The sequence below is a fragment of the Apis laboriosa genome, unplaced genomic scaffold (genome assembly GCF_014066325.1).
Source record: "Apis laboriosa isolate Shangri-la unplaced genomic scaffold, ASM1406632v1 scaffold14687_cov151, whole genome shotgun sequence".
NCBI lineage: Eukaryota > Metazoa > Arthropoda > Insecta > Hymenoptera > Apidae > Apis > Apis laboriosa.
This window is the reverse complement of record NW_025221693.1, coordinates 93,696-109,313: the sequence shown is the minus strand read 5'-3', so window position 1 is coordinate 109,313 and position 15,618 is coordinate 93,696. Positions and strand designations below refer to the sequence as shown.

At 26.8% G+C, this 15,618-nt stretch overlaps 2 protein-coding genes across 2 annotated transcripts in view; one reads left to right on the top strand and one right to left on the bottom strand.

The window, feature by feature from the left end:
* Window positions 1-2,003: 2,003 nt before the first annotated feature.
* LOC122710471 (aladin-like) lies at window positions 2,004-4,849 on the bottom strand. The gene is made up of 6 exons (XM_043928343.1): window positions 4,753-4,849; window positions 4,205-4,591; window positions 4,014-4,131; window positions 3,473-3,942; window positions 3,082-3,406; window positions 2,004-2,985 (listed from the first exon to the last, which is right to left on the bottom strand). The coding sequence occupies exons 2-6, from the start codon at window positions 4,561-4,563 to the stop codon at window positions 2,674-2,676; spliced, it is 1,584 nt and encodes a 527-aa protein (XP_043784278.1). The 5' UTR covers window positions 4,564-4,591; window positions 4,753-4,849; the 3' UTR covers window positions 2,004-2,673.
* A 319-nt stretch (window positions 4,850-5,168) lies between these two features.
* Window positions 5,169-15,618, top strand: part of LOC122710467 — a 53,836-nt gene continuing 43,386 nt past the window's right edge. Inside the window, exon 1 of the mRNA XM_043928335.1 lies at window positions 5,169-5,483. Within this exon, the coding sequence (XP_043784270.1) occupies window positions 5,429-5,483 (55 nt within the window). The 5' untranslated portion in view covers window positions 5,169-5,428. The remainder of the gene's footprint in view (window positions 5,484-15,618) is intronic.

Below are 15,618 nucleotides of genomic sequence, written 5' to 3'. Positions count from 1 at the left end.
TCGAACCCCGAGAATCGGGTGCAAGGCAAAAAACGTAAAACCAGCTGCCGCACACGCGTCACTTATTAACAACAGCTTTGCGCGCACATATGAGGATAAGTCGTTCACTCCTTTTTTTTATTACAGTCTACTATTATTTTACCGATTTCTTTGTTTCCCTCTTCCTCAATTGCATCATGAATTTTCACGTAAATATGCTTGATTGGGAATATAATTCATGTTTTGAATATACTAGGATATTTTTAAATTCTTGATATAAATGTGGTATTCTTGATTTAAGGATGCTGGATATATGAGGCTTGAAGATTATATGAAGTTCTGAAATCATTTAAGTAATTTTAAATTGTTATTATATTGAAAATAAAGAAGAATTTGAAAACTATTATTAAATATTATTAAATTAAATGCTCAATTTAAAAATGATTTTAAAATAAATATTTTATTAGTAATATTTAAATATAAAATTAGAAAAAATACTATATATAATATATACAAATAAATTTTATAATATATACAAATAAAATTACATTCAAAATAGAGAAAAATAAGAAATGTCTATTTTTAATAATTTTATAATATATAATATATTGACGTTATAATTATTTTTTTTCTGATGCCAATTAATCTTAAGTATCAAAAATTGATTTATGACATTTTCTAATTTTTCCATATTTTTATTTTATTTATTATTATTTATTTTTAATATCACTCAATTTTTTTTTCTATCAGACTATTTTAAGAACAATATATAAAAAATTCTTTATAATTGATATAACTAAAAAGATCAAAAATATTTAAATAATTATTTAATAACAATTATTACCTTTACATATCCTTAAATCATTGACAAATATTAACGTAAACAACCAAAAAATCAATTTATTCAATTAATTGTAATTTTTACTTTAATAGTTCACTTATTAAATATACCAAGTTTCATTTATGTATAATTTCATAAGCATTATTGTTACTATCACCAATGTCATCTACAATAATAATTCAAGATAAACTATTAGAACAATATTTTAGATAACGCAAGAAAGAATAAAAAGAAAAAAAAGACCATTTGCAATTCATCAATGTTATTCAAAACGCATTGTTATGATTCCAAAGCAATTCTCGTGACATCACGATTTTCGGATGCTTTCTTCCAAGCACATACATACAGAAACATGTCCGTTCATCCTCCTACTCATTCCTATATATATATATACACGTATCTTGACTGTTGCATTCACGCATACATATATAGACATGCGTTCACAGTTGCATCTTATGGTCGAGTTATACGTCATATTACGGGTAGATAAGTGATAGAGTGGCACATGTGGCCTGCCAGCCCTCTATGCTTACATTATACATACTATGCTCGCTCTCGACCACGCTTTTTTGTCCAGGCACCTGTCAACTCTGTTCGTACCATAGTCACCGCATGTGTACGACTGCCATTAAAATAAATATACTGGAAAAAGGATTTCGATCGTACACCCCATACGGATGCAATAACAGAGAGAGAATGAAGAAGGGAGAGAAAAAAAAGGTGTTTTAACGAATTTTTAATCGGTGAGGATTCAAAGCGGTTAATCCCCTCTTCTAGATCCTCTATAATATAATCTAGATCCTATATAATATAATCTGAATAAACTCGAGTTTTTAAAACCAGTTTATCTAATACTGATAATTGATTAGGTATGTCACTTATAGGAAATTACTTTTTGTAATTAGAAATGAAATTAGAAATTATCTTGATTTAAAATTCAATTATTTATCTAAAAATTTTAAAATTTTATTTTTTAATATTCAATTTTTAAGTTAGATAAAAATATCTTAATTTTTTATGATTTTTAAAAAGATTTTTTTTATAATGCTGAAATTTATTTCTAAAATAAATCATCGAATAGTATAGTAAAAAGACGAAACAATAACGAATTGTAAATATTAAATATATGGTACTAGATATATATTGCTAATATAATAAATATTGTTTGAATATTTCTCAATGATCTTGACTGTCTGATCAATTTTAAATGAAATGCAACAATTATATTAAAAATTTTAAGTATATTTTTTCAATATATCATATAATATTTCATAAATCATGAATAAAGTGACAGACCAAGTTGATAAACTGGATTTAAAAAATGTATATTTAGAACGACAGGATTTCTAAAACGATGGAACGGTTAATTTGTGTTTGGAATTGGTAGTGGTAAAAGTGGATGGAAAGCGTATTGGAAATAGTGCGGGACCCATCACATACGTACATACGTGTCGATGTTCAGCATTCGGTCAAGCGATATAAAAATAGAAAGACGTGCGCTCTGCATGTGACTTTGTATAATTAGGTACCGAACCCGAGAATCTTCGTGTTGTATATCCCATACGTTAGGAAGCTAACACATTAGAGTTTAACACAGGTCTCTGATGTTTTTTCTTCTAGATGAAATGCTGACGAATCGATTATGAAGTATTATATAATTTCTGTCGAAATGTTATGTGGCAGTTAAGAACGTCATATCATATATAAATGAACGATTTCTTATTTTTTTATAATGATGTAATAAAATAAATTAAACGTTTATATTGAATCCTATTAACAAATAAAAAATTTGAAAAAAATTAATAATTAAATAATTAAAATTTTTATAGTTTTTTGTTTAACAAGAAACGTTATCAATAAGTAACGGTTAAATTGAAATTGTACATGTCGTGTCTCATCGAAAATGAATGTGATAAGGGTGTAGTACATATATTTACAGTACGAACACTTTCCTTCTCAATTATTGGAAAATGTTGAATACGACCACTATTCCATGCAATTGTTAAACAAACTATATTGTCCGATTCATTTTTATATTTCTGATAGAAGTTCATACAATTTGGAACTTCTCCCGGATATCCTTTAATAAGACAACTTGGTTTAATCTCAATTAGACGCGATAGATGTCCTAATTTTGTTTTAACTAATGCAATATATGGACTATCCTAAATAATTAAAAAAAATCTATTATTAAAATATACAATTTAAGATAAAGTTTTAAAATTAAGTTAAGTTAAGTTTAATAAAATAAAAAAATATACCTGGAAAAGAATAGCAAGATATTTTCCTGTAGGATCCCATTCCATTGCAGTTATCCTCCCGCCAACAGTAACACAATCATCATCCAGTGAAAAATTAACTTTCGTTAAATCTATCAGAGGTACTGCCATTTTTGCATCGTCAAAAGAAGGCTTTTTGACGTCAAAAATATTTTCTTGCAGAGGTAGAGAAAATATCGTACCAGGATCTTCATTTGACGCAAATAATAAAGTTAAATTTGGACCAAAACATGCAACTGCTACACGATCATTAGGCACTGTCCATTTATCTGCATGCCACGATGTTGCTGCTCCCGTATTCCATACTCTACATATAATCATTAATATATAAAATAAAATTTATATAAAAATACAAATATTGAAAATATTATACCTAAATATATTTTTACATGTAGCAGAAAATAATCTAAAACCACAAGATGACCAATGTACAAAACATAATCCGTCGCCACCAATTCGTTTCAACGGAACACCTTCTTTTTTAGAAGTATCCCAGATAAACATACGCGTATCCACAGGAGAACAAGATACTAATAGATCACCCTGTGGATGCCATGCAACACTTGTTACAGGGGCATGATTTCTTTGTTTTAATAATATTGCTTGACTAAGAAAATTACTAGCTGCTCCTAATTCTATTGTCCAAACCAAGACTCCTACATGACATGCCACGGCCAATTCTTTGCCAGCAAGTGGCCTCCAACTTATACAGCAAACAGATTTTTGAGCACTATGTTTTAAAATTGGTACCATTGATATTCCTTGAGAAAAAATACGTATACGGTCATCTCTTGTGACTACTGCCAGTCGTGTACAATGTGGATGCCAAGAGAGACATCTAATCTAAAGATTATCACAAAAACTTTAATATATATTATAAAAATATCAAATCATTTATATCAATACAATCTTACAAGAGATGTTTCCCAATCCCTTGTATGAACAATATCAGCAATTGATCCAGATCCACAAGTTGGCAAAATTTCTTTTTGATATATTCCTTTATCCATTATATCTAACATCCATTTAAGTCTAAATTTTAAATTAAGAAATATTTTAAATAAAAATGAAATAAAAAATCTTAAATATTAATTATTATTGATACCTCGTAGCTATCCAATGCAAAATTGGTGTCACTTCCTGTGGTTCTGCAGATGCAGCCAAACAGACAGCTTCAATAAATCCTTTTTCTCTGCATATGCTAGCAAGTTTTTTAAAAATGCTATCATGAACTGGCAAAAATAAATCATCAGCACAAATAGTATGTGCCGTTTCACGTGTGGCAAGAATATCAGGAGTAATAGAAATCTCGGGATATTCTCGCACATATTTAAAAAAGGGTTGCAATTCATCTGTTAGGTTTTCATATTCACAATAATGTAAAACATCTTCTATAAGTGCAACAGTAGCCAATTCATCGGAGGAAGGAACATCGAATTCATGCAATGATAATATTTTCATCATTTTCGTTTTATGAATAAATTTGCTTAACCTATAAAAATAAAAAATGAAGAAATATATTTATTTTTTTTTATATATTTAAATAAGAAAATAATAAATTCATAAAATAATTTTCTCGAAAATATTAACCACTATTATTAGAATGAATAGAATTTAAAAAAAAATTTTAAAAGTATACAAAAAAGATCATACCTTAATATGTCTGAAGCCGGATAAAATGGCGGGTAAAAGCTTACTCTGGTTACTATGGCAACATCCAATCGTGACACAGAATCATTAAACTATTGCGCATGTGACAATTGGCTCCTATTCAAAAAGTTTTAGCCTTAAAGTTTAAACTTTTAATTAGTTTTATTGCTGAAAATTTGTATGACATTCAATATCTATATACTCCTGTATTATAATTTAGTTTAGAAATATCATGTGTATATATTTCTTATGAAAAAATCTTTTCAAATCGTAGAAATATGATTAGAAATTGAACATATAGCGCGATATATCGAATATGACACAAGCAGTGGTAGGGGATCAGTGCGAGAAGGGTGGGGACCAACAGGGAGGGGTGAGGTGGGGACAGCAGTATGCGGTCGCTATTCGTGCGGCGCGGATTACGTATTAGAGTTGTCTTCTGCTACGAGCAGGCCTCGTTTGTTGGTTCGTTTCGTTCCAAAGCTTTTTTTCTCAAAAAGACTAGTAACGCGGGATACACTGGTCGGTGGATAGTTCATAAAATGCTACCGCGAAGGTAGTGGCAAGATCAATCATGATCAACATGGTTTTGGTGGAGCTGTCGTTCTAGAAGGTTGGCCGAGATCGCAGGGGAGACGAGAGACAGAAGGGAGGAGGACCAGCTCGGTCTTCGCAAGAAATGGGCAAGAAGGGTTCTAAGCGAAAAACACGATGGAGAACTCTCAGCATTGGCAGTGAGTGTTTCTTATCGATGAAATTTATTGAGAAACACACGAATGTCGTGTATGTCTAACGTTGTGCATGCTTTCGAAACCTTCGAATGCATCTCGTGGTCGCATGTTCTCAGTCTAGTCATTGATCTATTATCGGAAATAAACGTTGCTAATCACAACTCGTTTTTAGATATTTATCGTAGAACATTCCATTTGTGAATTGCTATTCTATCTACGTAATATCAAATGTATACATCTTGACTATTATCCGTAATCGTGATTCTTGCATAATCTCGAGGTCATTTTTCGAAATTGTAAAATAATTTTCAGAAAACATTTTTCTTGATCATGACATATCGTCCCGCTATCTTTTTTGTCCGGCAACAAAAAATGCGTTCCCGTTATGATAAACAAGGGCACGGGACAATTATCGCATAGTCAAACGAGGTTACAAATAGTCCATTTTATTCGGTGACAGTGCGCGATATTACCAGCGAATTTTGCCATTCTGTCCGGGACCGTTTCCCAGCCAGTCATCGATCCGTGCATCCTCCATGACTTTCCTTCTTCGTAGAAATGTATCTAGCTAAAGCAAGTGTTCTACACGCAAATTTACGGTACGTTACGCGATGCTATTTTCTCGTATTAAAGCCTGTTTTTCTCGATTGTCGAAGTATCTTCGTCGTCGATAACCCGTTTTAATACGCTGCTTCCATCTATACCCAACTCTGTAATATATTCAGTGTAAACTCTAGTGCAAAAACTATATACTATAAGTATTGCTATTCGTGTACCGCGTGTTCTTTTATAACCTCTGTTTTGAATTATTTTTCATAGGATACTTTCGTGTTTATCATTGCAATGTTTCAAATCTTAAAGCGAAGTGCGTTTTGTTTTTGAAAGATTTAGCCCGCGAGAGTTATATTCTAAATTTTGAGACACTAAAAGTTCTTGATAAATGATAGATATCTCGGAAAAACTAAAGAAATTACAAACAATGTAAAGAAACATATTATGAAGACTTTTAGAAATCAGATTGATTAATAGATTATATCAATAAACTATTTCAATCGCATGTCACCGAATAAGAAACGGGATATAAAGATGGTGGTATCCGGTATTGTGAATATATACAGAATTTTATTGAAAGATAAAAAAGAATTGTATTTTTTATTTCTTTTTTATACAAATCAATTTTTTATAATTAATAAATACAATGACCTACATATTAAGAAAAATAGAAAAAAAAAATCTATTATTGTTGGAATTCATTTTTATGTATTTAAAACACATGTTTTTAATTAATTTTTTCATAAATTTCTTGTATATTATTCTTGGTTTGGTAATCGAGCTTAGCAATACTAGTTTATTTTCTTGATAATCTAGTTTAGATTAAAATATATTTATTTTGATATTTAATTTTATCCACAGTCGAATGGTAAAAATATGTAAGCATACTAGGTTAGAATGATAATAAACTTTTGGCAATAATCAAATGTATTTTTTTTTAATATTTTTGTAGAATTTATATTTATTATTTATTAATTTTCTTTATTTTTTGAGTATTTTGCTTATACATCACGTTTCATTTATCAGTTCAGTTTAGGTTATCTTCATCCGATAAGGTTATGAGGGTTTATATTTGATTGTTAGATATTTCCGTATACTATTAGGTAAGATATTTTCTTCTATATTTATTTTTTTGCATTTTATTTTGCATTTCCCAAGAAAAAATTACATTATTTTTATTGTTATCTTATTTTTTTCGTATTGATGACGTTCCTAAAATGTTTTTTTGCGATTTGCAAATTATATCATAGATTATATACTATAATAGATTATTTATATATATATATATATATATATAAATTTTATAATATTCTTTTTAAATTTCTTTGTTCATGTTTTTGACATTATGTATTATCATTTATCTTTTTATTTCATATTTAATATTATAAATAAATAATTTATAATCATTAATATAAAAGAATCCAGATTATTAGATAATCGATGTTTACGAAAATATAAATGTAGGTGGAGCACAGTTCGCAACCTAAATCGCATGTCAAATTTATGCAGTCATCTAATATTTAGGTAGTTTCTTAAATGCAATCTTGAAAACGTGGCTATATGTAATGAGTAATTTCGCGCGATTTCAATGTGCATTTAGTTTAGTAAAAAAAAAAAATTTTTTTATATTTTTGTGTTTATTGTGAATAAAAAAAAGCAAATTGAATATATCTTTTTTGTATTTTGTTAATCATAATTTATTTTTGAAATTGCGTAATAGATCTTTTGTGTATCTAACTAGAAAAAAGGTAATATCTGTATGAAATATATAAAAAAAAAAAAAGAAATTTTATATTTTAAATATATTAATAGTTTCTATTTTATTTTATTTAAGATTTTAATTATGCTTTATTTGTTTTGGTTAGAATATCATCAGTTATTAAACCTGATGTATAATTTTATATACAAGTTTAAAATATTTGACGCATGCGCGTTTTATCGCTACAAAAGACGTTAAAAAATACGTGTAATGATTGAAAAATTAATATTAATTTTTTTATTCGTGTTTTTCTTTTATAATTCTATAAAATATATATGATTGATCATAAGAAAATTGTAGAAATGTCTGAAAAGAATTCCGTTCCATTTTTCTTAAAAGTTAAGATATATCATAGAAAATATTTTTTTCGAAAGTTATCGATTGCTTAATTTATTATACAATGTTTCGATATTTAATAGTTCATGAATAATTCAACATTATTATTATATGATATGAAAGGAAGTTAAAATTTTATATTATTTTTGATCATTAATCATTGACTAAATAAAAAATAAATAATTTATAAATTATATATTTATACTATGATATATACATATTGATATAACCTATTAATTTAGAAATCTAGAAAGAATCTATAAAATTTATTGAAATTTATTATTATATTATTTTAAATATTTTTTGTTGTTTATAATATATATTACATAATAAATTTTATTAATATCTAACTTTCAAAAGAATATTATAGCATTAGAATTAGTACTATAACATTGACTTATTATTAACATATTTATATTTATACAAAATGTAATACGTATATATATAATACCTATTTGTAATACTTGTGTATATATGTATACATACTTGTAGAAAAAGATTAACAGTCATTTTGTAATAGAATTCTTTTCTAGTAAATTAATGCTATAATACTAATGTTATATTTTTTTATATTATTCATATTCAATATTAGAATAGGTAGATAATCAAAATACAAATATTTCATAAAATATTTTAAATTTCATAATAAAACATATTGTTTTTTTTAAAAAAGTAAAATATTGTGAATTGTAATTAAGAATTATATTAGAAATTAACTTTTTCAAATTTATTTTCGCTATTTTCATAACAAAATATAAAGAAATGAAAAATAATGAAAAAAATATATAATAGTTATAGAAATATTATAATATTTTGAAAAATTCAAATATATTAAAAATTATTTTAATATATTTTATTATTACTATTTTTTTTTATTGATTCGCTTGAAAAATGACTTGGATAATTGCAATTAAAATATAATTTTACTTTAGAAAAATTGGAAAATTATTTATTTTTTTCATAAATTGATTGAATTACTTGTATTATTTTTATTTATTTTTTTTTTATTTTTTTCTTTTAACAAAAAAACGATTCATCTCAATTGTATGAATCATCTCTTATAGCCTATGCTTATAGTATGTATCTAATTTAAGTACTTTTCATATATATATATTATACTTAAATTTGTACTCATATTGCGATTTTTTTCTTCTATTTCCTCAGACAAAATAAAACGAAACGAATGATTTCGTAGGATATCTTTCTTCTCATAGAATTATTATTCCTGAATTAGAATAAAATTCTTTTGATATATCTAATTGATATAATGTTTTGCTTAATACAAATAAATTTATTTTAAATTTCAAGAATCGATTAAGTATAATTTTTAATAAACTCACCACAAATCTCAAAATATAGAAGTATTAGAAAATAGAATTTTAGAAAATAAAGTTCGAGATTTCAAATGCGATTATTGTTTAGCGATTATTGTTAGCTACTTTTTTAAAGATATTTTTTTTTTTTTTAATTATTCTCAATGTAAAGTACTCTCAAGAATTTTAAGGGACATTCACATTTTTAAGGGAAACTTATATAAAAAGAAATCTACATATCTTTACAATTCGCTAAAATCATAATTTCACCAATTTTAATATATATTTCATAAGAATGCATCTTCCTCTTTTAATTCGTATATTCTCATTTTATTCTTTTTAATTTATATCTCTTATCAAAAATCCCATTTCTCTTGATATTTTGTTCGTCATTTAGTCTCCATTTCAATTAATTTACATAGACGCAGCTAGATTAATCGTTTAAAAGAAATAACGTTTCATGTATAAATAGAATAAATATATAAAACAAATTTTTTTTATTAAAAAATAAATAAAATTTATAAATACCATAGAAAATATATTGTATATTTTTTGCTCTCGTCGTATTCTTAAATGGATTTTTTTATTCACTTCCTATGGTCGATCGGAGCGAGAGTTGACCGTTTCGTATCCCCATTCCAAAATTGTGTACTAGCCAAGAATCCGCAACCCTTGACATTCACTTTTTTACTCTATGATACATTCTTTGGGAGGTCAAAGATCCACGGAGACGAGAAAAAGAGAGAGGAAAGGGAGAGGGAGAGGGGGTGAATCAATAAGCAGCCGTTGCGCCTTGATCGTTGTCCTGCTCGAACTTACGAATGAATGCTGTTATAAAAAATATATAAATAGTTTGCTTACTTACAAATTATTTTGATCCTTTACGAATAGTAGAGAAATAATAGAATTATTTCTGTGGAAAATCCAAACTTTAAATCGGTTTTTATGACTGTTTTTGTAAAGAGAGTTAGATTTTTTGAAATTAGAGATAATTATAAGAGATAGATTGGTAAATAAAGATATCAAATTAGTACAAAAGTACAAAAAGTGTGTGAATATTTTAGCTATTATAACTCATAAGCTATTGTAACTCATATCAATTTAGTTCGATATAATCCGAATTCAATAAATTATTCAAAGTTAAATAAAATATGCAACATATATTGAAAAAAATATATTCATATAAAATATAATTTTTTTTTTAATGACAAACAATCATATTATATACGTATTGTATATAAATTTTTCGTTCTATGCTAGCTAACCCCTATGAGTGGACACAATTATTGACTCGTACTACTAGGCGTAGAGATTACCTTTTCTTATCCTATTTATATTCATATTCTATAAATTAGAAATAGCACTGTTACTATTATATATTAAATGAAATGTTGTATGTTTTTAGATTGCAATTAGATTTTTTATAGATTAAAAATTTATAAAATTTTATACTTTTATAATAATAATAAAAACGGAATAAGTTATTTGATTTTAAAGAATGTTCTATTCAAAAATTTGTTTAAAATTTTTTTTATTTTACATTATTAATGTTTTATTATACTATTTTATATTCTATATTTAATTTTAAAGATATTTGTTTGAAATAATCATTAAAAATTATATTTTTATTTATATTTATATTTATACTTATATTATTTATTTATTTATATTTGTATTTGCTTCATATTTATTTTATAATATATTTTTATTTCATTTTATATGAATTTGCTTTCATCTTATATTTTGTAATAATTTAAATACTATTTATATTTTCGTTATAAAATTGTATATTTTTTGTGGATTTCAATTATTTTCGAATATTTTAAAATTAGGATATTATTATTATGAGATAATTATTTATACTTTAAAAAATAATCATAATAATTAAAATAATCATAATAAAAATTAAAATTTTTATACATCAAATAATATGGAAAAATTTTGACAGATTAAAAAATTTCGAAGCAACATTCGTAAATCATTCAGTTCACAAAGTTACATAGAGTTGAAAGTATCTGCACGTAATCGAGTATATCATTTAAATATTTGATTAATGAGACAAAGAAATAACATAGGAATATACATTTAAAAATAATCACATTTTCCAAGATTGTAACACAAATGGTCTTTGTCAATTAGTTATAAAGTTTCAGTATATATATGCAGAGCGTATAAAGAGGTGCTAAGTATAACATTGACAAAATAGTAGGAATGAGAATGAATATGCGTGAACACACGTGCCCTGAAAGTTGGGCCACGTTGTCTATTACGTAACAAGCCGAGTCTCGCACCTTAATATCGATTCTCGAATAACTAACGTGACGTGCAAAGCACAGCAACGAAGTTTCTTCCGGAGAAATTAGCTACGTTTTTTCTTTTAACGGATAATAATGTAATAGTTGAATAATAGAATAGTTAGAATGTTTATAAAATATAAAATATATTTATATATAATTATCTTGTAATATATATAAGTATATTATAGGATCTGAATAAATTTTGCAAATTTTATAGAAATATTACAGAAAATTATTGTTGATTTCGTTCTATAAATTATAATTAGATTAGATTAGCTTAAGATGAGGAGTTTTTAAATTCTGATAATCTAAATAGTGATTAATAAATGAAATCAATATTCTATATAAAATTTTATAAATAATTCGTAAACTTAATATTATAAATAAATATCTACATGTAATTATTAATAGAATTAATAAAATTCTCATATTACTATTTAAATATCGAATATTTTGTAGATCTAATATTCTAATTATAATATTAATTATTAAATATATCTGTTTTCTAAATATTCAATATCACGATAATTAATATTATTAATTAATACAAAAATATTTTAAAAATTACATAAGAATTACATAAGAATTACATATCACGTTCATATATCTTTAAATATCAGTATTCCATATACCAAACGTTTAGAGTATCGGTATTTCATATTTGACTATTGTATCTAACCTAAACATATATCTTTTAAACTGCTAATATTTCAATCAATCCGAATACCAGTATTCAAAACATAAACTATACGATTAGCCACTGCGAAATATCAAACGCATTCACCGTAATCGCAATTCAATTATTCAAATTTATTCCTCACACAATAAATTTCCCATTTTAAAAAAAGAAATGTTTTTTAAAAATCAATACGCGTAACGCTTGACGTAATTCTCACAAGTTAAGATCACTTAACGTAACGCTTACACACGTAATCATTACTCGCTCATTACACGAGTAAATATTATTTATCTGAAAATTGCGAAAAATTCTGAGTGGAATTATCTCGAAGTGGAATATCAGAATTCCACGTTCGAATAAAGAGGAAAAGGCGGAACTTTACATCGGTTACGACTACTATGCTTCTGTGTCTGAACGTCATAGCACACGTGTTGCAGATCGTAGACCTTCTCGATGTTCCCGTGTATTACGTAATCGAGCTCGGAGGCCGCAGGAAATAAAGTGCGAGTTTGCGTGCGTTACGTATGACGATTTGTGTGACAGAAGTGTGCGTAACGTGTGCATAACCACGCATATCTCGTTTGTGTAAGCGTGCAAAGAAGATTTAGTGTATCGTGACGTCGATTGAATCGATTCCTTTTACTTTTTATCGCGAGGATCCCTATTCGTTTTGAACGAACGTTTCAATGAATAAGGATCCTTATTGAGAAAATCGATTTTGCGGAAGGGATACAGAGTTTCGAAGCGTAAGAGGAATTTTTTTTAGAATGCTAAGGAAAAGAGAAGAATTTTTGATGAATGTAGGTGAGGAAGTTACGTGAGTCTAATGATCTGAAAACGAGAATAAAGAGATAGGAGGAGGAGGAGGAAAGAGAAATTATTTGCAAAGGATAAATAAAAGTGATGCTTTCGTGAGTAATCATGGGTCAAAATTAGAAAGTTTGCAAATTAGTATCTTTGGAAAATTAATGTAACATTAAGTGACATTAATAAAAAATTAAAAAGCTATTATATTGAAAATATAATATCTGTATTTTAATATTATAGGAAGAGGAAGAATTCGATTAAGAGAGCAGAGAAAATATTGAAAGTGAATAAAATGGAAAGAATTGCATTGGAAACTTCGAATCTGATTTATCACAATTTGAAAATCTTAAACAATTTTTTTAGAAAGAACTTATATTTGTAATATGATATGAATCTTAATTTTTAAATATTTAAAAATAAAATAAAAAGAAGCAATTTTGAGGAGAAATAAAAATTATAAAGTATGATAGAAAATTTGTCAAATTTGTCACGTTCCATGGTCACATATAGCTTGGTAATTAGTGTAAATAATAATTAATTTTCTATTTTGTTCGCTTTTCTATTTTTTTTTACGACTTATCTTTTAAAACTGTGAATTATTGCAAAACATCTCGTTCACTTTTATTCAGAGATGTCACTTTGTTATGTTAGCTTAATGCAATAATTTCTAAATGAAAAAAAACAACCTCCTTCCATAATATTAAGATTATCTTATAAAACGAATTTTTTCTTGCATATTCGTGTTTCTTGAATTTTTTCTCCATACTTGAATTGCATCATTTATCCGTTCTTCCAAGTATTTTTTCTAATTGAAATCAGAGAACAGAAATACTTGTTCCAATTATATGAATTAATTTGAATATTTATTGTCTTGTTTATGCTATTCATGAGAGAAAAAAAAATTAACGAAAGTGTTATTACAAAATTTATAAAAAATAACATTTATCATTTATTCTTTGCTTCAATTCTCATTGTTTCAATATTCGTATTTATTCGTTTACTTCAACAACTAATATTTCAAAACTCATTTTTATTATATAACATTCTTTTTGAGATAAGGATAAGGTTTAAAGATCATTTTTTTAATTTTTATTACTCTTATGCTGTTTGCTTTGAAATTCGTTATTTCAACATTGGTTGCTTCAATACCTTTTGCTTCGACATTTGCTGTTTTAATATTCGTTGCATCGTGTGGCCGTGATTTACTCCTCTAAATCTTATGTAAAAATATTTGGCCACACGTGGCAAGTGCACCTGTCGAAGAAAATTAGGTCGTAACCTTAAACCCTTATTTAAACCGATATCTTGCCATCGTGAAGAAAAAACACGAGAAGACATCTGCTTAGAAGCATATCAATGTACGATACTTTTATACCTGTTATTATATCTTATTTAGTCAGAAATCAACTAATTTAATATATATATAGGTTCGATAATTATTTCTCATGAGATGATTTATAATGAGATGATTTTAATTAATATCGTTTAAATTCTTTTTCTCTTATCTTAAATCGTGAAATCTGGTTCTATCTTAGCACGAATTATTAAAATATCTTGTCACGTATTCCATATTATATCCATATTATATATATAATTCCAGGAATTCTTCGGGAAAATTTAAACCTATCATTGATCTTAGAAATATCTATTATTATAACAATATACCCAATCATTATTTCTTTCATATCAAATTAATAATTAAAATATATTATTTACAACGTTATAATAATAACATTTCTTCATAAGATAGTATAACTTACATGTGATAGAAATATGATAGAAGAATTACTTTTCATTCCTCGCATAAAATTATACATTAAGAAAAATAATTTTACATAATAAAAATTGTTCTTTCGTATTTCAATTATTTCTCCATCGTTTTTCCAAATACGTTATAAATTTATACAAAGCAAAGATTATTTTTTCTGATCGAAAAGCTAAAAAAAAAAAAATTCGAACGTTAAAGGAAAAAGGTAGAACAATGTTGCATGGAACAAACGTGATATTCGCAACATCGCGCGCAGGAATAGGAAAGGTTAAAATCTCGATACACGTGAGAATGCGCTTGTTGAGGGTCACCATGAGGCGTCTCTCGTTCGTCGAAAACTGCGTGCGGAACGAGCCGTCTCGAGTTCAGGTTATGAATAGCACGTGAGTGACCACGAGGGCCTCGTCACATGCTCGACCATTCCGCTTTCGAATCATTTGGCCGTCACGAGACGTTTATACTTAACTTTGAGCGACACGCGAACGGGGAATCCCGCGCGGAGAATACGAATTCTGCCTTTCCTCTTCTCCCATTTACCCTCCGATTCCTCGATTTCCGGATTAAATTCTCCCCATCGACATTGTATAATGGATGCAATCGTATTCGAATTACAAAGACGCGATATTT